At 43.9% G+C, this 26,734-nt stretch overlaps 2 protein-coding genes across 4 annotated transcripts in view; one reads left to right on the top strand and one right to left on the bottom strand.

The window, feature by feature from the left end:
• Nucleotides 1-1,968: 1,968 nt before the first annotated feature.
• On the top strand, nucleotides 1,969-15,900 carry Rcn1 (reticulocalbin 1). Its single transcript, XM_078046286.1, has 6 exons — nucleotides 1,969-2,517; nucleotides 7,640-7,833; nucleotides 8,770-8,948; nucleotides 10,659-10,719; nucleotides 13,672-13,871; nucleotides 14,753-15,900. The coding sequence occupies exons 1-6, from the start codon at nucleotides 2,264-2,266 to the stop codon at nucleotides 14,858-14,860; spliced, it is 996 nt and encodes a 331-aa protein (XP_077902412.1). The 5' UTR covers nucleotides 1,969-2,263; the 3' UTR covers nucleotides 14,861-15,900.
• Nucleotides 15,901-21,856: 5,956 nt separating this feature from the next.
• Nucleotides 21,857-26,734, bottom strand: part of LOC101968734 (uncharacterized) — a 168,011-nt gene continuing 163,133 nt past the window's right edge. For all 3 annotated transcript variants that reach the window (XM_040284555.2, XM_040284554.2, XM_005327444.5), the window contains one exon: nucleotides 21,857-22,301. In XM_040284555.2, the coding sequence (XP_040140489.1) occupies nucleotides 21,917-22,301 (385 nt within the window). In that variant the 3' untranslated portion in view covers nucleotides 21,857-21,916. The remainder of the gene's footprint in view (nucleotides 22,302-26,734) is intronic.

Genomic DNA, 26,734 nt, shown 5'->3' with positions numbered 1-26,734 from the left:
AGAGTCTGGATCAATCCCATCAACACAGGCCAGCCCGTGGCAAGAGCTGTACATAAGCAAAGTCTGTTACCAGTCTCCACTCACTTCCCATTCCCTTCCTAATCCTATGCTTTTTCAAATTCTGTCCCTTCCTGTGGCTCCTCTGAATCTTCCTCACTCCCTCAACAATCCAGATCCTGAATGCCAGATGAGCACAGAGGGTATTAAGCCACTTACCTCAGAATGTTTGCATTTTAGTAAGGAGCTCTTGCCCACCCAACATACTTCTCCTTTGCTAGAAATCCAAGTCTCTAAACAACTGGCAGTGGGGCACGTGTCTGGTCTCAGACAGTACATTTGATCCCATGAAAAGTCAGCTGAGGTGGGGTAAGGCACCAAGGACTGGATCCCCAAGTCTCACTGCCAACCGGAGGGATGTACAAGGTCACAAAAACATTACCTCAAACTCACTGTTCTCTGCCAGCTCACATAGGATCTTACCATCCTCTTTGCTTATCCTACACATTTCAGTCTCAATAGAGATGTCCTTTCCTCAAGAGCCTTTCCCTGATAGATCCCCAAGTCTGGGTCCTGTCCCTCTGAAGTAACCCCCTGGAACAGAATGTCCCTGAGCATTTGTCATGCAGATTTGCAATCCACGAATGGTCGGGAAACCAATACCTGGAACAACCTTGACATTTAAGCAGGCACTCAACTTATTGAAAGAATAAATGAACATCTATCTGATCACACACAGTACAGCTATAGCTCTGCAGAATACCCGCTGCATCCAGTCCAGGCTGTAGTGGGTCCACAGTAATTACTGTTAATTGATTGAAAGAGATCTTCATAAGAAAGGTACTTGCATCTATGCTTTTATTGATAAGCCCTCACATCCTTGTTGCAAGACTAAAAGCACAGCCCGGTGACCTTTCTTAGAACATGAGGAAGGTTGGGAGGTATATAAAACAAGATGGAGGACATTTCTGGGAGTACCGCTCTCCAGGGCTTATTGCTTCAACCATGTTTTAGTTTTCTAGAGATCTTTAACCTGAGGCTTGTGGGTGGGCTTCAGGAGATCCATTAATCCTCTGACTTTTAATCACACCCCATGCCAATACTGGTGTGTGTGTGTGTGTGTGTGTGTGTGTGTGTGTATTCTGAAAAATGCCCATGGATTTCAATGAGTTTTAAAAGGCTGATTTTAAAAGAATGATCGCTCTAGACCTACACTGTCCAATATAATAGCCAATATGATAGTGATGGCTATGTGACACATATAATAATTTATATTAAAATGAAAATTACAGTGCGTCAGTTACATTAGCTCCATGTCAAGTTCTCAAGAGCCACCACATATAGAAGAGCCCAGACGGAGAACATTCATCATTGCAGAAAATTCTATGGGAGTTTCTCAGATTGTTATCATTACAGATAGTACAGATACGAGTTGATTCGTGTAACCCTTTGTGAAATGAATTGCCTACATTTAGAAATAAAAATATAAAAACTTGAAATTCCTATTGCTTTTGGAAAGTGGGACTATCTGCCAGCACCGGACTCCATTCCCCCAGGCCGCTGGAATGCCCCGGGCTGCATTCAGTTGGGTCACGCTGAAGTTATCCGGTGGCCCTCCTCCAGTTTGCGACCCCCCCTCTCCCAGGGGGACCACACCCACTTGGCTTCCCTATAGTCTCTCGTCTAACTAAACTCCAAATTTTGCTAAATGGAGTTGTGTTGGGCTTAAAGAGCACAGGATCGGCTGTGGGCGTTGGGCTGCGGCTGGGGTTCGGGCTCCCATTTGGATGTTGGTGGCGGGGCGCGGGCAGCGGGTGCTTCCCTACACTTCTCCGGAACTGCAGGACCAGGAGGAATCTTATCCTGAACATCTGTTGCTTGACAAAGAACTTCCCGGTCTTCCCGCGAGCCCTCCAGTCCCGAGCCCGGTTCGCCTGGGCCCGCCCCTCGCGACGAGAGGCGGGGAGGGGCCGAGGCGAAACCCGAGCCGGGTGCCCACCACCCCGGCTGGCGACGTGGCTCGGCGGCCCCGGCCTCCCCCGGCTGCTCAGCGGCCAATGGGCGCGTGAGCCCGGACGCCCGAAGCCGCCCGCGCGAGGTCGGGGCGCGCCCCTCGGCGGGGCCCGGGGCGGGCTCTGGCTGCGGCGCCCGCCGTCCCTCCCCCCGGCGGTCCCAGCCCCGCCGCCGCGCTGCGAGCCCCTACAGCCGATCCGCCGCTCGCGCCGCCCGCTCCTGCCTCCCTCGCGGCCGCCCTCTCCTCCGGACCATGGCGCGCCGTGGCCGCTGCCGCCTCCTGGGGCTCGCCCTGGGGCTGCTGCTGGCGCTAGCGCTGGCGCCGCGGGCGCTGCGGGCCAAGCCCACGGTGCGCAAGGAGCGCGTGGTGAGGCCCGACTCGGAGCTGGGCGAGCGGCCGCCGGAGGACAACCAGAGTTTCCAGTACGACCACGAGGCCTTCCTGGGCAAAGAGGACTCCAAGACCTTCGATCAGCTCACCCCAGACGAGAGCAAGGAGAGGCTGGGGTGAGGCCGCGGCCCGGGCCGCGCTGGGGGTGACACAGGTGCTCGCGGGACCACTGGGCGGGAGCCACGCGGGACCTCAGCGGCAAAGCGAAAGCGAAATAGCGCGCGTGGTTCCGAGCGTCCGGGCCAGCCCCCTCCGAGGCGCGGCGCCCGCAAAGTTGCCTGCTGGCGCTGGGACCTCGCCGTGGAGATCGCTGCCACGCCCCGGCCGGGTGGCTTCCCGCGGGGAGGCGAGAACGTGGCAGTGGCCGCGGAGCCAGGATCCAGAGAACCCGCCCCCCCTTCTGTTGCATCAGAAGGGAGGGGAGAGTGTGTACAAAAGAAGTTTATCTACAGTGGCCTTGTAATGAGTTCTACCCCACAGGCTCAGGCTCTTTCTTACATCCCAGCCCCCAAACCGGGAGTGAGGGGGGGGGGTCTGAGACACTTGCTAAGTAGGTCTCAAGGATGAACCAAATGGTTAAAGATGAAGGGGCAGGCTATTTGTGGGGCTTGATTCTTGGCCTGTGACTCTGGCTGGGTGTTATTGCCTGATGCCCAATTGTCCCATAAATCTGGTGTAGGGGTATAAAAATACCGTTGTCAAGAGAAGGGAATTGGGGATAAGAGATGCAGGGGTGAGGGGCACGCACAACTAGAAACTGGCCCCCTGATTTCTATTTCCAGCAGATATCCCGAAGACACCTCATGCTTTGGCAACTGTTTGTTAGGGGGCAAAACGCTGGAGAGTGGCCCGTGGTGGTAGATTGTGAACTTATTCGTGGAATCAGAAACCAAAGCTGAGAAACAAAACTTTGATAGATCTCAGGGCACCCTTCCCTGGTCCCCCGGAGAAGACACTAGGGCATTGTGCAGAATTATCTGGAAATCCTTCCACAGAGGGACCAACAGCCAACATGGGTCCAGATGGAGGCAGGGTTGGGGAAGGACGTAAACTGCCTACTGGGCAGCAGGCTTCCAGAACCTGGCTCCTGGGGTGGAGGATCTTCATGTTCTGCTGTAATAAAAAGAACACAGCCATCCCTGTGCTCTTGGGGCCACCAAAGGCCAATGTGTGTAGTTAGACTATGAGGATAAATGATACCTATTGTGAGGTGCACCATCTGCCTGTTGTGATAAAAAAGATCTTTGAACTTCAAAGTCACCTCCAAACAAGTACCTTTTATTTGGCAGAGAAGTACTTTCTCTTCTTGTTTAGGACTTAACAATAGGGGCCATTGATTAAATTCAGTCTATTGTATTGCTTTGAGGCACTTGGAGACTGATTTATTCTGGGCCCCTGAGTGGCAACTATTCTGCATTGTTGCTGGAGAGGAAGGAGGGGGAGGAATGGGAGTAACTTTTTGTCCTACAGCTGCGTTTATTACCTTCATTATGTGGTCAGCCTAATGGCTAGAGCAAGTACTGGTGGAGTTGGCTGGGTTTGATCTTTGTGTGAAAACCTTGACTTCATTCATTTATTCATACCACAAACATTGGAATGGCTATTGTGTACCAGGCACCACATTTGATATCTGGCCTGCCACCTTGTGTTGTAGGCATCAGCGTGCTTATAATTAGGACAGGCAGATGCTGTACCTAATCATTGTGATGGTGGCATGTAAAAACCATAGCAAGCCCTTCAAGGAGAAGGAGCCCTAAGATTTCAGGTTGGAGAGAGGGACTTGGTGACTTGGAGCTGTCTCCTGATCAGAGCCTGTGGGATGACTCAGAAGTTGTCAGGCATTCTTGAAGAGAGAACAGCCCAGTTTTAGAGGGTTTGACCTCTCTTCTAGCCACAAGGGATGTTAGGCCCCTAAAGGGACAGAGAAGGTGGGAGTAGAGGAGGGAAACCTAGGGCAGAGTGGGAGAGACTTCAGTGTGGTGGAGATTAAATGTCCTTGAAATGCCCGGGAATAACTAAAACTGTTAGGAAAAGACTGTCAGCCTGGAGAGAGCAAGTGAGGCACGATGGGGATGCCTCAGGCAGGGAGAGGGAAGGAATGCCTGAATCTGGGAGAGGGTGGATCCTGACACGTGTGGCTTCTCTTGCTTTTGACTCAGTGTGGGGGAGAGGTGGGAGGAGAGACCCAGGAGGACTTTGGATCTCTGGCCTGAGCCACCAGCTGGGTAGTATGTGGGTGGAGCTTTTGGAAATTAGGGAGCAGTTCCCTGCAAGTCGGGGCTGCTGAGGGAGGACTGGCTGGATCTAGGCAGCTTTTTTCCCCCTTTCGGACCATCAGTTCTAAAACAGAAACCATTCTAAAGCCTCTAGAGACACTTAGGTCAGAGGGCTGCAAAGTGGGGACTCATATAGCCTGGATGCAGTTTTAAAAGTGCCTTATGTAATCGTAGGGGGAAAAGTTGTAAATTACTTGCTGCTTTTAAAATTTGACTGATTTCACATACAGACCCCAATTTTTAAAAATATTTTTTAGTTGTTTGTGAACCTTTATTTTATTTATTTGTATGTGGTGCTGAGAATCGAACCCAGTGCCTCACACATGCTAGGCAAGCTCTCTACCACTGAGCCACAACCCCAGCCCAGACCCCCAATTTTTTTAAACACTCAATTGGGCAACCTTTCTTGACAACTGTCAGGGAATCTCCCAGTTGCCATAGGGCCTCCTACTGGCTTTGCTCATTTTTGTTACTTGCTGAGTGTCTATGGGGTTTTCCATCGACCTGGACCTAGATTAGTGTCTTTGGAGAGGAAAGGCACACCTCCTCTCCTTTGTTCCTCATAACATTCCTTGTGAAGTAAGTGTTCCAGCTTATAGATGGGAAAACTGAGGCTCAGAGCATCAAGTCATTTGCTCAAGATCTCAAGTAATGGGGGCCAAAGCCAGAATATGGATCCAGGTGTTCTGATTAAAGCATTCAGCTTTCTCTACATCAAATCTGCCTTTCCCAGTATCTCACTATTTGAGATTTTTTTTTTTAAGAGCGAGGTCAAGCTCTTATTTATTTTTCTAACAGATAGTTATTGAGCTCCTCCTAGGTTCAGGCTAAGCTATGTCCTGGAGGTTCATTTGGTGTAAATTGGATGTACCCTTTTCTCAAAGGAAGGCTGTATGATCTGATGTCCTTAGGTTTTTGTTGGCCTGAGATTCAGCTCCTTAGTGGGTAGCCAATGGGCAGGTCACCACTGTGTTTCCAGGTTTGGAGCAGTGCCTGGCACACAGTAGCTGGGATTAACACTGCACAGTGCTGAAAATCTTCTGCTGTGTCTGGGGGGAAGCCTGAAGATGCTTAAGGCTTGAGAGCTGTTAACATTGGGAAAGAAGGGATACCATAGGGGTGCTAGTAGCATTCGAACCTTTCGTTACCTTCCTGAGGAAGAAGAGCTTGACCAAGCTCCCTGGGTTCAGGGAGGAGATGGTGACTTTGAATATTTACTCTACCCCCCCTCCCCACACTCATACCCTTTCTCCTATAGTTATTAGTTATAGGAGATCAAACCATCAAGCTGCACTAATAAAGAGCTAAGGCATTCATTTCCCTTCTTTTGTGGGGATGGTGCTGGGGATTGAACTCAGGGGCACCTACTTTGTATTTTATTTAGAGACTCTCACTAGGTTGCTTAGTGCCTTGCTTTTGCTGAGGCTGGCTTTGAACTCACAATCCTCCTGCCTCAGCCTCCCAAGCCACTGGGATCCCAGGCTGCATCACCATGCCTATCACTCATATCTCATTTTGAATTAATCAAAGATTAACTCCAATCAGAACTTTTGTTGACAAGAAAATTTTACCACTGAAGTTAATTCTAGCCTCAAAAAGTCATAGTTGGCCAGTATGACCTCATCCCAGGTAAATGAAATTAGGGGTAAACTTTTGTAGACATTAAACATAGCTTAGGAATGTCTTTGAAGTTCCCTACAGAAATGGTGTTCCTAGCTTGGGACCATCTGGCTTAGAGATGGACACATAGCAAGTTTCCAACCTGAAGTTTGCTTTGGGCTTGTGATTAGGATACCTCAATGGAGTCCAGTGGGAAATCACTGGAACCTGGGCCGGTTGTAGAGCTATGGAGACCCCAGTGGTCTCGGGACCTTCACCGAGAGAGGAGGGGCTTAAGCTTCTGCAGCTGCTCAAGTTTCTGGAATAGGTTCCATGCCATGGAGGTTCTTTCATCTCTGATATTTTATGCTGTGTCCAATAAGATCTGATCAACTGCTTTAAGTTCCAAGTATTTGAGTCCAAGGTGGTAAGATAAAACACAAAAACCAGGGGTTGGGTGTGGCTCAAGCGGTAACGTTCTCGCCTGGCATGCGTGCGGCCCGGGTTCGATCCTCAGCACTACATACAAACGAAGATGTTGTGTCCGCCGAAAACTAAAAAATAAATATTAAAATTCTCTCTGTCTCTCTTTAAAAAAAAACACAAAAAAACAAGTTGCTTACTTTTATGATTTACGTTGAATTTTCAAAAAAAAATTTTTTTGGCCTTGGACCTGGAGCCCCCCCAAAATGAGTCCTTATCCTGGTTGTACCAGATACTATCTGTGTGATCTTGAAAAATCATTGCATTTCTCTGGGCCTCAGTTTTGTTACTCTAAAATTAGGGAGTTGGAATACTCCAGGAAGGACAGATAAATTTGATCTTCCAGGTCAACTCCAACCAGTTGGTAGTGGCCATCCCCAGAGCATTGTGGTGAGAATAATTCTGAAGTCATATCTAGGATTGTCAGGACAGAGGGGCATGGTCCATTAGTCATGTCTGTAACGGGCAGCAGTCCAGGTATGGGAGAAAGGCATTCTTTTTTTTTTTTTTTTTTTTTAAAGAGAGAGTGAGAGAGGAGAGAGTGAGAGAGGAGAGAGAGAGAGAGAGAGAGAATTTTTAATATTTATTTTTTAGTTCTCGGCGGACACAACATCTTTGTTGGTATGTGGTGCTGAGGATGGAACCCAGGCCGCACGCATGCCAGGCGAGCTCGCTACCGCTTGAGCCACATCCCCAGCCCGGCATATCATTCTTGAAAGAATACATGTTAGCACTTTTTCCAACACTACTAGATCACGGATTCTATTTCAGTAATTTATGTGTTTTTAAATTGTGCAAGTGTTTGATCTTTCACTGGACCAAGATCACCACACCTTTATAATAATCTTGTGGTTTTTTTTTTTTTTTCCTTTTATTACAGGAAGATTGTTGATCGAATTGACAGTGATGGGGATGGCTTTGTCACCACCGAGGAGCTGAAAAGTTGGATCAAACGGGTGCAGAAAAGATACATCTATGATAATGTTGCTAAAGTCTGGAAGGATTATGATAGAGACAAAGACGATAAAATTTCCTGGGAAGAATACAAACAAGCCACCTATGGATACTACCTGGGTAAGAGGTGCTGTAGGAGACATCACCCAGCTGGGGTCCAGGGAACAAGCTTCTTGAGGGGGATTTTCTTCTCTCTCATCATGCCTACCCATTTTGGGAGGTGGCAAACCCTCCTAAATAGAATCTGTTGAGAACAGTCTGCTACTAAGAATGGACTGAGTTGCTTACTTTGAAGTCCTTTGTGGATTTGAAGGGGAAGGTGTACAGGACCACTAAATCCACTAGGTTGCTGCCCTACTTGCACCTGCATCTCAGAGATACACACAGATAAGAAAGCAGAAAGGAAATATATCTGTGGTACAGTTTCAAACTGTTGGTAAATTTTGGGTAACAAGAATGGAGTGTTGTGGAGCAGTTGGAGACGGGGAGATGGTTTTCGGGAGGGTGGTTTGGGATCCAGGTCTTGAAGAATGGTTTTATATTTGGAGAGAGAGAGACCTGCGGGTAAGGTGGGGGGCGGCAGAGAATAGTGCATTCAGTAAAATTTGGATTTAAGACAAATTAGATCAAAGGAGTAATGAGGCAAGAGTGTGATGCATAGTGCCAGGGTGCAAACCCTCTTATTACCTGGTAGAGACAGCAAGGAGACAAGAGAACCAGGGACACACAGGTGCTCAGACTCAGGAGATACTGAAAGCCAGGCAGAGGCATTTAGACAAGACAGGGAACCAGGGAGCCTATGTACATTTTAGATCAAAGAATGTATTGATGAAAGCAGAGTTCTGCAAAAAGAAGTACAGTATTGTAACCGTCTAAAGCTTATGCCCTTAACGACTTGCTCTGTTGCCCCTAATAAGCCATTAGGGCCTCTATGAAGGGATGACTTGAAGGGACAGATACTAGAGGCATTCTGAAATAAAATGTTTTAAAGAACTCAGTAGGTCAGGACCTTTTGTCCAATGTGTAATGTTTGGCTTTTCTGCAAACATCCTGTAGGAAACCCCACAGAGTTCCAAGATAGTTCCGATCATCACACCTTCAAAAAGATGCTGCCACGTGATGAGAGAAGGTTCAAGGCTGCAGACCTCGATGGGGACCTGACAGCTACTCGAGAGGAGTTCACTGCCTTTCTACATCCTGAGGAGTTTGAGCATATGAAGGAAATTGTGGTGTTGGTGAGATCAATGAGGAGCCTGGGCTAAGAAAAGACCCAGGAAAATGCTGCCCTTCATCTTGTCCCTTCATCCACAGAGAGACATTTTTTTTTAGCCTAAAGAACTGGAAAAGGAATCTGAAGTTGAATGTGTTGAATGCCTATGTACCCAGGGAGTTAGTGCAATCTAGCCGCTGTAACAAATAGCCCCCAATCAAAATCATTTAACATGATCAAAGCTTGTTTCTTACAAAGTCCTGTACAGATGGTCCCAGCCAGATTCATCTCCTGGGCAGTTCCCCTCTAAACACCATCAGGTACCCAGACTATTTCCATCTTGAGCTCTGCCACCTTGTGGCTTCAAGGTCATCCTAGTAACAACCAGGTGGGAGACGAAGGAAAGAAAAGGAATAAAGAGAACGTATAGATGGTCTTTACTTTTCTGGCCACGAAAAAAGACACATCCCTTCCATTTATGTTGCAGTGACCCCTTCTAGATATGAGGAGACTGGAAGAGAGAGTGTAGACCTGTGCCTAGGAAGAGCAGATGGGTTTAGGGAGCAACTGGCTCGTCTCCACCTGTTTTTTAGCTTTTTAGCGTTGAGGGACTTAGAAAAAGATTTTGAGATGAAATGCACTGGATTGTTAAAAACTTATGGACTTAAGGTGGAATGGTGGTTTATAATGATGCTACTCTTAAAGATGGGTCTTTGGAGGATAAAGGGATCAGACGCTAGGGCTTGAGTGATGAGTGTCTTGTAAGGCCTCTTAGTTATCACTTTGCAGTGTTGTTTGGGGTCCCAGGTGCCCATTTCCCACAACAATTAAATAAATGCCATCACCTGCTTCCTGGGCAGATGTCCTGAGCCAGTTTCAATTGCTTCGATGCTAAGAAATAGGTGCCTTCTTCCAAAGAGAAGCCTTTGTTCAGAAGCAGCTCTGGATTGTTTTAGTCATCCAGGTGGGGGAGGGGTCCACTCCTGCCTCATGCTCCAGCTCATGCTCAGGACACCCAAGACCCTCAGGACTGGGTCAGGGCTTCAAGAACCATTTCTCTCTGCAGCCCAATATCTGCTTAGTGATAACTAATTTTCCAGAGGACAGTGATGATGGAATTATCCACAAGTGGACTGATTACATGCCTTCCAGATTAGTGCTGTGTTCTCTGGTTGGCTGCTTTCTTTGACTTGGGATGTCTTTTGAGTTGCTGTGCCTATAGACAGTAAACTCATTTAATTACTGACCCTGGCAAAAGAACTAATTAGGAAGTCAAATATACTAGTTCCAAAGTAAAATACATTCAAAAGTTTCAGATATACTTTTCTTAATTTAATTATTTGTGATTTCATATTTCTCTGATTATTCAGTGTTCCTGATCCTGGTAGCTCTAGAATCTGTTTTTGTGATCATTCAATCCAGTGGTCTCACAGATCCCCCAGTGCTTGACTAGATGGTGAAGATTGGTTGGGTTGGCAGGGCTTCCTGATGGATTCCCAACACCTCTGGGCTTCTAGGTACATTTTTCTTTAGGGTAGGATTTTTGCTTTTAAAATTATGGGGAGGAGGAGTAGGGACAGAATCCATTGCCTCTTTTAACAGGTGAACTAGTGCCTGGGCAGGTAAGGGAATGAGCCTGGAATCACCAAGCATGAGGCCATGAAAGCTAGACATTAGAATTCTCAGCTCAGAGCACATGACCATCTTACATTGTATTTTGCCCTTTGCTTCCTAGGAAACTCTGGAGGACATCGACAAGAACGGGGATGGGTTTGTGGACCAGGATGAGTACATTGGTGAGTGCTGGCCTGGAGTTGCTCAGCTTCCTCGTGGGGCAACTTTCTTCCACCCACAGACATCTCTTAAAGCAGCAGCTGCAAGTCTAGTAGTGTCCTACTGGGACTTCCCAGTGGGGAGGGCCTTCCACCCCATTTGTTATATCAGCCCTAGTGGTGCTATGTCAGGGGATCATTATTTAGCCTTCCACAGCCCAGCCTAGAATCCCTGAGCAGATGCAGCAATGGTCAATAGAACTGTTTGTGCACCTGAGCTCTCTGCAGAAAGGTATCCTTTTCAGAGAATGAATCTTCTACCAAGTACCCAGTTGCCCAATGACACAGGCATTTTGTGCCTCTCGTTTTCCATCTAGGGTTGTCCATACCTAGCACTGTGATCTAAAGACGTTCACTTAAGCAGTGTTGAGAAGTGCATTTTCAGGTCTCTGTGAGCACTGGCTGGCTGAAGCTTGAGTTCTCACTGGGGTCACATGCCACCATTGCTAGGTAGAGCCCTCCCTGGTAGTCCAGTGTCCCCCGTCCCCCCAAGCATAAAGGAGCAGGCAACAAGGAAATGTGCATTTTGCTCCAGAAACTGCTGAGGCACGTGGCTCCAACTGCATACTGCCTTCTCATGATGGCTCTTGTATTCCCATCCCAACTTTTTAAGTCAAAGGTGGAAAATCAATTGATTTAAGTGCTGACCTATGAGAGAGAAATGCAGTAATATAATTTTCATATACATATTTAATAGAGACAGTTAATTATCTTTGTATGTAAACCTAGAGTTGCCTTTACTCTCTTGTTTTGTGGTTGTATTATTTTGCCACCCCACATACAAAGACACGAACCTTTGGAAATGATGAACAGAGTTTCTGCTCATCATTAGAAATTATATTTGGTTCTGAGAACTGAACAGTTGCCTGTCTGTCTTTGGTAAAAGACAGGTAGCTCTCGCCACAGTAATTAAAGTGATCTTGGTGGAACTACCCTTTAGAAAAAAATGCTGATAGCTACCTCATCATGCAATCAGATGTGCCTTTCAGTTGCTGGGTACACATGAGAGGGAAGTGTTCAGCGCCTTGGAGGTCTCACTGTGACAGTGGTGATAGAATTAGACTGACAGAAAAGGCAGACTGATAAAAAAGCAAACAATGTAGCACTTTTGATTAGCAGCCTGTGCTGTTTTGAGTCCTCCTGAACTCTGCATTGAAATGGTGCAAGTCAGGGGCAGAACTCTGTGAGTGGCTCTGCCTAAAAGAAATGTTCTATTCTTTAAACCAGGCAGAGAGGGAGGTAGGGGCATTGTATATGAAAATCAAATTTCGAGTGACTTGCATCAGAAAGACCTGCTGTATTGACTTCTTTTCATTTCTGGGGCAGCCTCCTCTTCAGGCAGGGCTGAGTGGGAAACAGGTGATGGTGTGGTATAATGGAAAGGGCACTGGAATCAAGAGCACTGGCTTTTCCACTTAATAGCTTCACAACCCTGAGAGAGTCATGTAACTCTAAGACTCAGTTTCCTAGTCTGCAAAATGGGAAAACATTGCTTCCATCTTTGTAGGATTGATTGAAGTACAAATTAGCTAATATGTGGGGCAGCCCTTTCTCAAAAACAATGAGTAAATATTAGATGTGGGCTTGCCTTGTTACTACTTTATAGCCAAAATTCACACCAAAAGCTTTCATTCCTTACCTGCTTTGTTTACCACCTGACAGTTTTTCCTATATTGAAATTTCATATTACAAGAGTTTTTCTCTACCTTGAAACTTTATTACAAAGTTTTTCTATATTGAAACTTGATTATAAAGAGTTTTCCTTATATTGAGACTTTTTATTTATTTTATTTATTTATATATGTATTAGATGTTGATGGGCCTTTATTTTATTCATCTATTTTTAATCAGTGCTGAGAATGGAACTCAGCTTATTACAATGAACTTTTCTCTACACTGAAACTGCATTACAGTGTTTCTTTTCTGTATTGCAACTTTTTAAAAAATGATGTTTCTAAACTGTGCTCCTATCAAAGACAAACTGCCCATAGTTCAGACTCTTTTCTAAAAACAAGCAATGTATAAATGTTTCTTTTTCTTGCTATTTTGGAAATGTGGGTAATGGTCTGTCTTATGGAATTGTTTTAAGGATGGAAAAAAAAGAAAGCCCTTTGGAAATGACATAATGACAATAGTCATAAGCACAGTGGTTAAGGCCATGGGTTGGAAGCAGAGCGCCATGTTCCTGTGCAGCCTCAAGCTCAGACTAGCTGTGGTTTGCAGGGAGGCTGTGCCTGTTTTCATCTGTAAATTGGAATCACCAACTACACCTAGTGTTCATATGGTTGTTAGGAAATCAAATGAAAGAAAAAGCATATAGAACACTTTCAGTTATCCTGACTAGTGTAGAAAATGCTCTGAGGTGGTCATTATTACAAGTTTTCACCTTTATGTACCAATTTGGGTTACAGAAGCCTTCACATAAACAGCCCATTTGATCTTCCTAATAACCATGTGATTTGCCTATTATTATCTCCATTTTACAGACACAGCCCATGTGGATGTGTCTTTGCTGACAGTTCTTACAGACAAATTTAAGGTTCATTCACCGAAGTAATCTAATTCCAGTTATAGAACTAAGTCAAGAGTCAAGTTCACTTCCTGGATCCTAATCTCAGGATTAGGTCTAGGTCTTCCTAGTCCACCAGGTGGCCTTCAGAGTGGATAAATCATTGCATTATTATCACCAAGAATCCTCCTACCATCTGCTTGAGTTAGGTCTGTTGATGGGGCTGGGGATGTGGCTCAGAGGTGGAGTGCTTGCCTAGTGTGCCTGAGGCCCCGGTTCCATCCCCAGCACCCCCAAACATAATGACACTAAGAGGTAGGCCTCTTGATAGGTCATCACCCTTCCAAAACTTCAAGGGGTCAAGTGTTTTGACTTCTCCCTTCCCTCTTGAACGCTTTCCCTTCTAGCCGATATGTTTTCTCACGAGGATAATGGCCCCGAGCCGGACTGGGTTTTGTCTGAACGGGAGCAGTTCAGTGACTTCCGGGATCTGAACAAGGATGGGAAGCTGGACAAAGACGAGATTCGCCACTGGATCCTCCCTCAAGATTATGACCATGCCCAGGCCGAGGCCAGGCACCTGGTATATGAGTCGGATAAGAACAAGGTAATTCAAATGTTTGGGATCATTGATTGAAGGGTGACAGTTTACATAAGATTGCTTTGTTTGCCTCTGGTGATAGCACTGGCCCCTGTGGCCCTGTCATGCTGACTTCCTGTTCTTGCCCTGCAGTAGAGACCTGTAAACTTGAACCAGACCATGGTAGCCCATGGTGAGCTCTCTGGGCCCAGACTCCTCTGGACAGCCAGCTGCGAGCCACAAACTCTCATTGAGTCACGCCTTTCAGGATTGAAGAACCAGCAACTCTGATGTGGGCAGGGCAGGGAATTAAAGCAAAACATGCCTGCCCTAAGACAAGCTTATTCATCCATTCGTTCAGTTACCAAATGTTCATCAGTCTTCTGGGATATGCCAGGCACAGGGAAGCTTGTCCCCCCCACAGCCCAGATACCCTTGGGCAGGCTCCCACTTCTGGTTCTAATGCCAGTACTTTCTGATCTACTAATATCAAAATAAATAAATACAGTTAATAAAAAGGCCTGCTCCATCCAACTTTGCTAGTTGCCCCAAATTCCCAGGTTATTCAAACAGTCAGGTCGTGCAGCTAGGCTATAAAAGGGAAGTGGAATTCTTCAGGGCCTGTTTGAACGTGCTTGCACTACTTGTAGACATAAATGGATTCCAGCTTCTGAATTACTCAGGGACCTGCCTGATGTACTTTTGCACAGCTTTTATAGCAAGAGGATGTCACAGTTTGGAATTTTGAAGTGCAGTAATGGTAGATGAAAGAGGAACCCGGAAGCTTCTGAATTATTCAATGTAGCCTTTAAGACATTGCAAATCAATGAACTAGCATGGTTTTCATGATGAACGGTAGACTCACAGTTACCACAGCTTCCCTGACAGCTCTTCCCTCTCTCCTGCAGGATGAGAAGCTAACTAAAGAGGAGATACTAGACAACTGGAACATGTTTGTTGGAAGCCAAGCTACCAATTATGGGGAAGATCTCACTAAAAATCATGATGAACTTTGAAGAGACACTCACTATAATGTGGCAGATTGTCATACGCTTTCATTCATTGTCTTGGGTGGTTGCTACAATTGTCTAATTTACAGTAGTTGTGTCCCCCCAAATGCAAGTTTATACCTCAGATTGGGGTACAAATGATTTTTCACTCAAGATTTACTGGAAAATGGTCATCACTATTTTTTTCAGTAAGATTTCTCTCAAAACACAATCTTGGCAAATTGCAATTCTGCATGGGGACACATTGCTACAACATGACTTTTTAAGTTTTTTTCCACTAAATTTAAATGAAAGGGGAATAAAACTTGAAAAAAAACCCTATTATTCTTAAGGTTGGGTGGGAGGGGCAGTATATGGAGTGACTGCTACATATTTTAATTATCAGGGTTTTTTGTTGTTGTTTGTTTTTTTATTATTTGCCACTGCTAAAAAGTTGGAGAAGTAAAAATTCTGATGAAGCTAGATAGTGGCATTGTCCCAGGTAGCCTTATTTCCGAGCAAGTCTAACATTTCAGATTCTTTCTTCCTTTTTACTCTGAGCTGTTACTGTAAGTGGTATATAAAACCTCTGTACAGACCTGCTAATGTGCACAATAAATCCACATTTTCTTTTTGTTTTTATATAAACTGAGAAGCAATCAAGAAAGATAATGTGAACAAGAAAGGAGTTTTAAGAGGTAGGGAAAAGACGAATGTCAAGCATTTGAAGAACTATAGGAAAATGATAAACACTTTAAATATACTTGAGAAAATTTTCTTGACAAGTAAATGAGGTAGGTATGATCTTTGAAATAGTGAATAGAAATACAGTCCGTTTCTTCAATGATCCTCAATTGGAATGAGGCCGTGGGATCACAAGAAAGCAAAATGTAGTGGAATTCATTAGTGAACATGAATCCCTCACCTCGGATCTGCCTCCAGGATTGTTGACACCGTGGGATTGGGACTGTGATGTTCCGAGCCATTGACTGAACTGGCAGAAATGATGACTACAAGTTGAAATTCCACCTTGTGAGTAGGAAGTGAAATAAAGGATCCCGAGAGGATTTTCTACTGTGTCCTGTGTGTTTGACTTCACATAGACTGTTCGTGGCATCGTTATTCATACATTATTAAACAGTGCAATGGGAGTCCATGGATAAGATTATAAAGCTTCTGGGTTTTTAAAACCCAGTTACTAGAATGTCCAGAACATATCCATATTTGCTAATTTAATAAATCTGTACTTAACAATATCCTTTCTCTATGCAGTTTGGGCATGTGCAGGTCATTTAAAGATAATTTCTGAGACAGGTTTCAATTGGAAAATCCAAGGCCTAAGAGGCCCTGGAGGATCGGGTCCCCACCTCCCTCCTCTGCATTATCTCCTTACCCTTTTCCTTTTACATCCCATCCCATATTCATATTGCAGCCCCACTGACTATGGTTATCGAACACACCGGTGGCATTCCCAGGACAGGACCTTTACACCTGCTGCCTCCTTGGATTCAGATCACCCATCTCTCATGCTCAGGAAATGAGTATAATATCATCTCAGTGAGGCCTTCTCAGTGTCTCCACTACTTAAAGTAGTCCTCACTCGAGTCCCTAGCTCACTCCCTGTTTTATTCTTGTTAGGCATTAACATTTGTATTTTGTTTCCCAGGGCCGTTGCCCAAATTTCAGCCACCTGGGTGGTTTGCAATGGCAAACTTAACTCATGGTTCCGGAGGCCAGAGTCTGAAATCAAAGTGTCCGCAGGGCTGTGTTCCCTCCAAGGTCCCTGAAGGAGAATACTTACATGCTTCCGGTTTCTGGTGACACTAGGAGTGCCTTAGCTTGTGGCTCACTCCTATCTCTGCCTCCAACTTCAATGTGGACTCTGCCTCTTTTCCCTGGGTCTCCCCTTGGCATGTCTCTTATAAAGACACTTGAATCAGATTTAGAGCTCTTCACAATCCAGGATGATCTCTTCTTGAGATTCTTAATGACAGCCGCAAAGACACTTCTTCCAAATAAAGTCACATTCACAGGTTCTGGGGGTTGGGGGGTAGATCTATCTTTTGAAGGGCTACCATTCCACCTTCGGCTTCGTTTGGCCTTGTTTGTACATCGCCCCTCCTAAGCAGGAATGTAAACTCCATGAGAATAACACTCTGATCTGTCTCCTTTACTGCTGTTTGACAGGGACCTAGAAGGGTAGAGTCTGGCATACAATAAATGCTCAGTATTCATTTGCTTAACAAATTAGAGGCTGGTAGTTTTAATCAAAAGGAATATTCACCAGCAAAAAAAAAAAATTGCAAAAATATAAAAGTAGCTAATACTTAATGGATGATGAGTTGAGCAATTTGCCCAAGATTCTATATTCATTTAATAATGGCAGGGCCAGCACACAAATCCAGATGTTTCTAGCTCCACAAATCTCTGCAATTTAGCATTAAGTTGTACTGCTGCAAATCTCTGATTCTCATGTTTTCTCTTTATTTCTTTGCTTACCCACAGCGTATGGTTATGTGGTCAGGAAATGAAAATAACTCCGCTTAGCTAGAAACAAGCTGATTTTTTTTTTCTAGCAATGAAAACCTGTTTTTAGGAAAAATGAGAAACTTGCTAACCTTATGTAACCTAAGCATAAGCATAACATTTTTATAAGGTGCTAATATTACTTTTCCTGAAAAAGGGAGTACTGGTTGATTTATTAAGTTGTACATAGTAGGATGCTAGATATATTTGGAACATTAGGTTTTTCTTTTCAAGTCAGTGCACATAAGAAGAGTAATCTTCAAAGAGACTTAAGCTTCTGGGGCTGAATTTAACACTATTTAAAGAAAGAAAACCTTAGCCAGGGGATATAGCTGTTAACATGGTGATTTGTAAAACCTTAGATTTCTAATAAGGTCTGACTGTTTCAAGGAAAACATATTTTGTTTCTAGGTAACATTTCAACTCTGATTATGAACAAATGCTACAAAATTGATCTGTAATGGGAAATACTGTAATGTCACAAGGCATTATTTAATGCTTAATGTGACTGAAAGCATTAATTGCTAGGAGCCATATTCTGTCTAAGCAAAACATGAACACACATTTTGTACCTCTCATCTCTTCCTATAGGTTTCTGAAGGAATTCGAGTGTAACAAAAATGTAGTTAGAAAATCTGCGGTACCTGAAGATTTTCTTCACCTGCTTGATTATTGCACTTGTCCCCTTGTTAGCAAACGCACGAGTCACATCTGCTCAGAAATACCCAGCAAATGGCGGGAGCAACATGGCTGCTTATTAGCAGCTCAGCTAAAATAGCTTGTGAAGAGTGAAGTAGTAACGGCTGACAATTTTTCTTTTAAGTCTCTCTAGATTTATTTTTGCCACTTTATAATAAAATCTCGGCTTTCTCCAAGAACATGCATATGAGATCTGGCTGTCTCTTTCTGTAGTTTTAAAACAAATTTATAGTGCTAGAATTTCCCAGTAAAATCCAGGGAGTGCCATAATATTCACTGCTTTGACTCACGGTGAAGTATTAAAATTTAAGCACTAGAAAGATGATGTCATCAGTTCTTAAACTTATAAGATTTACCCAAACATAAGTCCTGGGGGGGACACACACCCCAGGTGTAAAGCATCCCTCCCCCATCCCAGGCTGTTTTCTTACCTCTGTCATTTTTCTCACATAAAATAGAAAACATTGTCTGATTTCCCATAGAATTGCATCAAAGAAAATGAATGTAACAAAAGATATTTTCCAACCTTGAAGATGTCTGTGTAAGCGGGTGCATAATGCATTTCTTCTAGGATAAATTCTAGTAGGTGTATACCAGGCACAATGCCAGTACTTACAGACATTTCTCATGCAACTCTTTCAACTACCCTATGAGGTTGGTATTTGAAAGAAAGAGAATGAATGGGTTATGCTAGGTAACCAACAGCCCTACCATCCCAAGGTTTTGAAGCAACAGAAGCTTAATTGTTTTTGCAAAGCTGGTTGGGGGCTGGGCCGTTGTTCATGGCAGCAGTAGTGCACATCTACCACAAACAGCAGATCACTCACCTAGCACGTGTGAGGCCCTGGGTTTGATTCAGCACCACATAAAAATAAATAAAATGAAGTTATTGTGTCCAACTACAATTAAAATAAATATTAGAGAAAAAAAAAAGAAAGCCAAACACAGGTAATTGAATACTACCTCCTGAAAGTGATCCATGTCATTCTTGCCCACTGACATTGTTCAAAGCAAGTCACATGGCCATATCTAATTTGAAGAGAGCAGGGAAGTGCAATCCTTCTGTTGAAAACATTGGGGGACAGTGCCTGTGGTCACTACAGCATTATTTTCCCTATGTCACAAATCGGGGAATGTAGAGGAAAGTAATATTCAAAGTCACACAACTCATAAACAAGGTGACTATGTCATTGATTGTTCAGACCAAGACACCATTGACAATGAAAGGGGCCAGTTTTAATTGATATCTCTCCAAATCCTGGCCCACCTTCCCTGCCCATTTTGGAATTTTAGAAAGACCCACTCCATTCTTCTGGCTGTGCCTCTCCCCGTGGTTGAGAACGTCCCGGGCCAAAGGGTTTTGCTGACTCAGAGCCAGGGCCACCTTTTCTAGATATGCCTCCAAGTCCTCATAAGACCCCAGAAGTGCATGCCCCAAAGACGCCAAACATCTTCAAGCCCTGGTTGGCCTCTTCCCCAGGTGTTCTTCCAAAAGGCAGGCAAAGTAGTAGGCACATGCCTAGCTAGTTAGACTAGCCAAATGTCAGCTGTTATAGAGTGGACTCAATTTGATCATATACACTGCAATCGTTTGAATATGTTCCCCCCAAATGCATATGCTAAAATCAAAGTCCCAGTGTAATGGTATTAAAAGGTGGGACCCTGGAGAGGGGATTAAGTCATGAGGATTAGTGCCCTTATAAAGGGCTAGAAAGAGCTAGTGAGGTCCTTCTTTTGCCTCTCTACTCTTCCATCATGTGAGGACACAGCCACAAGACAACATCTTGGAAGCAGAGAGGAATACTTGCCAGACACCAAAGCTGCTGATGCCTTGATCTTGGAAGTTCCAGCCTCCCAAACGGCAAGAACTTCCTTCTTATAAATTACCCAGGTTAAGGCATTTTGTTACAGCAGCAGGAATGGACTAAAGTATACACCTACAGGAAGCCCATTGAGAGAGAGAAAAAGGGTGGAGTGACCCATGGACTATTTGGCAGTTTTACCCCTCTCTGGAACCCACAAGTATGAGCCCATGATGCTGGGATAATCAGAACTATTCCGGGAGAACTTAGACCTGTGGTTTCCCTGCAGAGAAGGCAGATCCAGATACAAATCCAGGTCTCACTCATGGTGGACCTGTTGTCTTCATCATTCCACTGAATTGCCTCTGATTAAGAATTTTTTGGTCAAACTACCACTACTATCCCCATAATTCAAAGACTGGTGGTATAGAATAGTGTAACATAAAAATTCAGGTTTACTGTGATGAGTTGCACAGCTGGCAATACAGAAAGATGGATTCAAAGACCCAGCTGGATTAGAGTTCTAGCTCTGCCGGGCAGAAGTTTCACAGTCTGGGTGGACAGATCACTTCCTCCTGAGGAGCCTGTCCTGATTCCACAGTGGGCATAATAATAATGATGATTACAAAACTCAACACTCAGAGTAGTTATGTAACTAAGGTGAGATAATGCATGTGGCCTTGAAGTTGGAGGTGATGCATGAGTACTAGAATTTCTCCTCACTGACCTGCTTGAGAAGGTCAAGTGTCAGAGGTCATGTAGATAATGCCTGCAAACATCAGGCTGCTGGTTAATAGTCTTCCAAGCTTTAGAATCACTGTGTGAAGTGTTTCTAAAATCTAAAAATTGATCTAGTTGAAATTTGATTGGTCTTAATGGCAAAGGGATAGCTCTTGGATTTGTTTATATCACAGTGAGGATATTCCAAAGCTATTTATATATGGTAGGGATTTGGAACTCAGTTCCATAGCAGACCAAGAGTCTCCATTTATTTAAAAGCATTCAGGAGTCCAACTGGAAAAAGGTCTTTAGGGATCATGTTTTCCAGATGAGGCAACTGAGGTCCAGAGAGATAAAACCCACAGTTTTCTGGGGGTCAGGTTGAGGCCGAGACCAATTTTGAACTCAAGCCCCTTTTCTGCCTCTAAGGATCTTCTTCGAAGCTTTAACATTCTCATCTGAAAGATGTTAATGATAACACTGGCCATACAGAACAAGGATAAGGATCAAGTAAGGTCATGACCACAAAGCATTTTGTGTAGGTGGCACTCAGTAAGTGGCAACCATTTTTGTTTTTATCCCAAAGGATGGTCTTCACATATTTCAGCATCAAAGATTCATTTTATTCATAGCTACTCTTGGCTTCAAGTATGGATCTAACAGATAAGCATCAAAGGATTGTTTTTTGGTTGTTTTTAAACATGTGAAATGAAGGTGATTTTTCCAGCACCAGAGTTCACATCCCTACTCCCCACCCCATCCCCCATAGGCCACATGATTATGAGCAGAAAGAAGCTGAAGACATTTAATGAGTCACTTCAGATCAATGATCTTCAACCAGGCCCAGCTGGTGAGATATTGATAAGGAAATGTGCAATGCAGAGAAGAGCAGTTGACTTACAGGAAGTGAATGGGGCTCCTTTGCAGAAATGGATCCTCCAGGGCCTGGGCTGGCCTGGGCCTCAGGGTTGGTGCAAGCTGGAGAGGCAACATTATGTGGTGGCTAAGAGCATGGGCTTCCGAGTCCAGTTGGCCTTTCTTTGGCTGCTGCTTCCACTCTGCAAACTTTACTTTCCTCTTTTGTAAAAGGGCAGCGAGAACAATACCTGTCTCGCGAGGTTGGCTGTCATGGTCCAAGGGATACACTGTGCAAAAATACTTGGCCCAGGATCTTATGCAAGGAGGTGATTCATTGACAGAGCTAGATGACTCTTAAAAAACTTTGAAGACGTTAACAGCCATTTAAAAGGCAAAATGTCTAATAAATCAGAAGAAATTTCAGAGAGAATAATCTAAACTTTATTTTACGAGCAATTCCATAGAGAGTGTTCGCAATTCACACAGAAGCTGGGATCATCAGCTTCACCAGGCCCTTCCTGAAGTCTTCGGGGAGCCCTGCTGGCTTGCTGGTGGCTGGATTCACAAAGACGTGGACTGAAGACCCCGTGGTACAGGCCAAAGCATCAAAGTGAGCCAATTTAGGATGGCCAAAGAAAAAGCCATCAGAGAGGTCACAGTGATCTACTGAAGGTGGCTCCTCGGTGTGCTTAGGTGGAAACAGGGCCAGTCGGTAATGCACGCTGGAGTGACCCACTTTCTCCACCGCCAAGGCAGCCACAGGGATCTGAGGGAAGCCGATGGGTGAATAGTAGGTGCACTGATTGGTCACCATGAACCCCACCATCGGGGACGACAGTAGGCTGGTTTTCAGGCCACAGTACCTAGAAGGGAAAATCACAATGCATGCTCCAGGTTGCCAAGGCACTGTCCCCCAGCCCAAAGGCAGTGTGCTTCAATGATCAAGGGCCCTAGCCCCAAAGGGCCTTATTTAAATCCCAGTTCTGAGCCAGACCTGGTGGCACACAGCTCTAATCCCAGTGACTCCAGAGGCAGGAGGATTGCAAAAAGATTGCCAGCCTCAACAACTTAGTGAGGCCCTAAGCAACTTAGCAAGACCCTTCTTAGAATAAAAAAAATAAATAAATAAAAAGGGCTGGGAATGCGACTCAGTGGTAGAGCACCCCTGGATTCAATCCCCAGTATCTAAATCAATCAATCAATCAATCAAAATAAATCTCAGTTCTGCCACTTACTAGCTGAATTACCTTGGGCAAGATACTAACTTCTCTGGGCTTCGGTTCCTACAATATATATACATATACCTCATAAATGTGAGAATTAAGAGGTGAATGTACACCATTTACTATAGCAAAACATTGACTTTTCTAATATAATTATGTCCATCTTGTCCTTGCTTCATGATGAAAGAGGCAGGAACTTTGGTGCTAAATAAGAGAGAAAACTCATTTATCAGGTTCAGTGAGTTATTGTGTCTCACGTCTGCTACTAGATTCCCATCTCTTTAAGGATAGGAGCTGTGTCTCATTCATTTTTAAAGTCTGTCGAATAGAAATGAATTGGCACTTGCGACAAGATCTGGCGGGCAGCGAGAATGGGAAATGGAAAGCGTCGTGCTGCTTTCCAGCCCCTCTCCACCTTCCCACCCATTTGTGATTTAAACATTTTCGTCACCTCATCTTATTGTCTCCTTTTCCTGAAAATATATTAAGATTGAATGTGAGGATTAACTGTGAGGGAACAGCTACGTGCTGTGTGTAGGTCTGACTACCAAGTTTTTCATGGAGGAGAAACAGACACAGACCCCAGGCTCCACTCCGAGAGGGCACTGAGTGGCTGTGGGCAGCCACCCTGGGAACCCATCGCTGTCACCCATGGTGACATTAGATATGTTCCCTTCCTCCCTTGGAACAAGCTGTAGAATGAAAAATATCCCATTACAGAACAGTAGGTCCTGTCCCACGCCATCTCATTTGCTGTACTTGAACATATTAGCTTATGGCCATATTGACTAAAACAAAACCTTAGACGGATAAACTGCAAAATGTTCTCCGTACTTATCTCATAGGAGAATTTGGGGGAAATGTAGGGTTTTGGTGGGGGGTTGTTTTTTGCTTTTTTTAAAACTTGTATGAATGTTCTGAACATGATTTGCCTTCAAATGAAGAAAGACGTTTTTAAATGACAGTGAAGTTCATTTTTTTTTATAAAATAAAAGCTTCAAGAGATGAGCCATTTGGATTAACAAGACTCCTTTTGTCCCTGACACCTCCTGCCACCCATCTGAAGGCTTCCTCATAAGTACTAAAAGGCTGCCTTAGTGCTTTTGGAATGTTGTAACAAAAAATATCATAGACTGGGTGGCTTATCAACAATAGAAACTCATTTCTCACAGTTCTAGAAGCGAGGATGTCCAAGATCAAGGTGCCAGCAGAGTGGTGTCTGTTGAGGTTCACTTCCTGGTTCACAGACAGCATGACCGTGTCGTCACATGACCGAAGGGGTGAGAGAGCTCTCTGGGGTCTCTTTTATATGGGCACTGATCCCATTCATGAGGGTCCTGCCCTTGAAACTAATCAATTCCCGAATGCCCCATCCAAATACCCTCGCATTAAAGATTAGCTTTCAACACATGAATAGTGGGACGTGTGCACTCAGTGCATAGCAGAAGGAGTGGGGGGAAAGAGAAGAGCCTTGCTTTGCAGCTTGACCCCAAGATCCAGTGAGAATCAAATTCTCCCATTTTCTTTCCCCTAGCCTCTCTGTTGCTATTGCTTTTCTATGCTCTGCCACAATTTTCCTCTTTCTTTTAAGAGAGCAGACAGTAAATAAATGGTGCCTCTTCCCACCAGGAGAGTAATATTTCATGAGCTCCTTGTTTTCTGTGTGAGCTCAGACACGAGGCTTTTAAATAATTGAAATGCAGGAGTGCATTTAAGCCAAGCCATCAACTGAGCACCTGTTATATGTCAGGCCTGTGCTCGGTGCTTTACACTTTATAGTCATTTCTCAAAATAACCCCTGCAAGGTGTTTAATTTCCCCTAGTTTACAGGGAAGAAAATAAAGCAGAGGGGTCGAACAAGTTTCCCAAGGTTGCATGGAGTAAATGTTGGACTTGAACCCAAACTTCAGGCTCTCTAGATCCAAGGTTCCCACTTTTTGCTCCACCCCAGATTTCCAAATGGTGAAACAAAAAATCTATATTTTAGTTCAGTGGATGAACTGCATTTTCTTTAGGTGATTCTGTGACTGTGGAGAAGCTTCATTACATTAGACAACATGCCCCACGTTTGCAGTGTGTTTGGGTTAGTGGTAACAGAGGGTCCCTAGTGAGAGTTTTTTGAATTATGGCTTTTCTTTTAGATTTTATTTTATTTTATTTTTTATCAAAGTGTGTACAGGTGTACATACTTTCAAAAAGACAACTAGTTGCTCAAGTCTTATCACAAAATAAACAAAAAAACCACAGCATATTTCTGGCCGATTATATATTCATTAGTTATAGATGTTCTTAGAATTAGTTGTAGATGTTCAAGATGAATTCATTTATTATGCAACCTCCACTGCTCTTTGTTAGATGCTGAGTGCTGTGGTTTGGATAAGTGTTCCCCAAAGGCACTGTGTTAAAGCATTGGTCCCTGGGGTATCTCTATTGGGAGGTGGTGTAACTCTTAGTAGGAGGGGTCTGTCATTGAAGGCACACTAACAAAAAGAATTGTGGGCTGGACTCGGTGATGCACGCCTGTAATCCCAGAAGCTTGGGAGATTGAGACAGGAGGATCATGAGTTCAAAGCCAGCTTCAGAAAAAGCAAGGCACTAAGCAACTCAGTGAGACCCTGTCTCTAAATAAAATACAAAATAGGGCTGGGAGGGATAACAGGAACATATCTCAACATCATAAAGGCTATCTACACTAAGCCCCAGGCCAACAGTATTCTAAATGGAGAAAAATTAAAGGCATTCCCTCTAAAAACTGGAACAAGACAGGGATGCCCTCTTTCACCACTTGTATTTAACATAGTTCTTGAAACACTGGCCAGAGCAATTGGACGAAAGAAATTAAAGGGATATGTATAGGAAAAGAAGAACTTAAATTAGCACTATTTGCTGACGATATGATTCTATACCTAGAAGACTCAAAAAGCTCCTCCAGAAAACTTCTAGAACTAGTAAATGAATTCAGCAAAGTAGCAGGATATAAAATCAACACCCATAAATCAAAGGCATTTCTGTAGATCAGTGACAAATCCTCTGAAAGGAAAATGAGGAAAACTACCCCATTTACAATAGCCTAAAAAGAAAAAAAGAATTACAACTTAACGAAAGATGTAAAAGATCTATACAATAAAAACTACAGAACTCTAAGGAAAGAAATCAAAGAGGACCTTAGAAAATGGAAAGATCTACCTTGCTCTTGGATAGACAGAATTAATATTATCAAAATTACCATACTAGCAAAAGCACTATACAGACTTAATGCAATTCTGATCAAAATCCAATGGCATTCCTCATAGAAATAGAAAAAGCAATCATGAAATTCATCTGGAAAAATAAGAGACTCAGAATAGCTAAAGGCAAGAAGAGTGAAGCAGGTGGTATTGCTCTACCAGAACTTAAACTATAGTCCAGAACAGTAGTAACAAAAACAACATGGTATTGGCACCAAAACAGACTGGTAGACCAATAGTACAGAACAGAGGACACAGAGACTAACTCACAAAATTATAATTATCTTATGTTACACAAAGGTGCCAAAAACATACATTGGAGAAAAGATAGCCTCTTCAACAAATGGTGCTGGGAAAACTGGAAATCCATATGTAACAAAATGAAATTAAACCCCTATCTCTCATCATGCACAAAACTCAACTCAAAGTGGATCAAGGACCTAGGAATTAAAACAGAGACTCTGCATCTAACAGAAGAAAAAGTAGGCCCTAATCTTCATCATGCCGGATTAGACCCCAACTTCCTTAATAAGACTCCTATAGCACAAAAATTAAAAGCAGGAATCAATAAATGGGATACATTCAGGCTAAAAAGTTTCTTTTCAGCAAAATAAACAAACTGTGAGGTGAACAGAGAGCCTATATCTTGAGAGCAAATTTTTACCCCTTCCATATCAGATAGAGCACTAACTCTAGGTACATAAAGAACTCAAAAAAGCTAAACACACACACACACACACACACACACACACACACACACACACACAAAGTAACCCAATCAATAAATGGGCCAAGGACCTGAACAGACATTTCTCAGAAGAGGATATACAATCATCAACAAATATA

This window comes from Ictidomys tridecemlineatus, chromosome 4 (assembly GCF_052094955.1).
Source record: "Ictidomys tridecemlineatus isolate mIctTri1 chromosome 4, mIctTri1.hap1, whole genome shotgun sequence".
NCBI classification, from domain to species: Eukaryota; Metazoa; Chordata; class Mammalia; order Rodentia; family Sciuridae; genus Ictidomys; species Ictidomys tridecemlineatus.
This window is presented reverse-complemented; position numbering and strand designations above follow the sequence as displayed.

Excerpts from the sequence above, each read along its gene's own strand:
- Rcn1 (XM_078046286.1), top strand. The coding sequence starts at position 2,264 with ATGGCGCGCCGTGGCCGCTGCCGCCTCCTGGGGCTCGCCCTGGGGCTG. Across the intron at positions 2,518-7,639 it reads GAGAGCAAGGAGAGGCTGGG|GAAGATTGTTGATCGAATTG; the intron begins GTGAGGCCGCGG and ends CTTTTATTACAG. Across the intron at positions 13,872-14,752 it reads ATGAGTCGGATAAGAACAAG|GATGAGAAGCTAACTAAAGA; the intron begins GTAATTCAAATG and ends TCTCTCCTGCAG.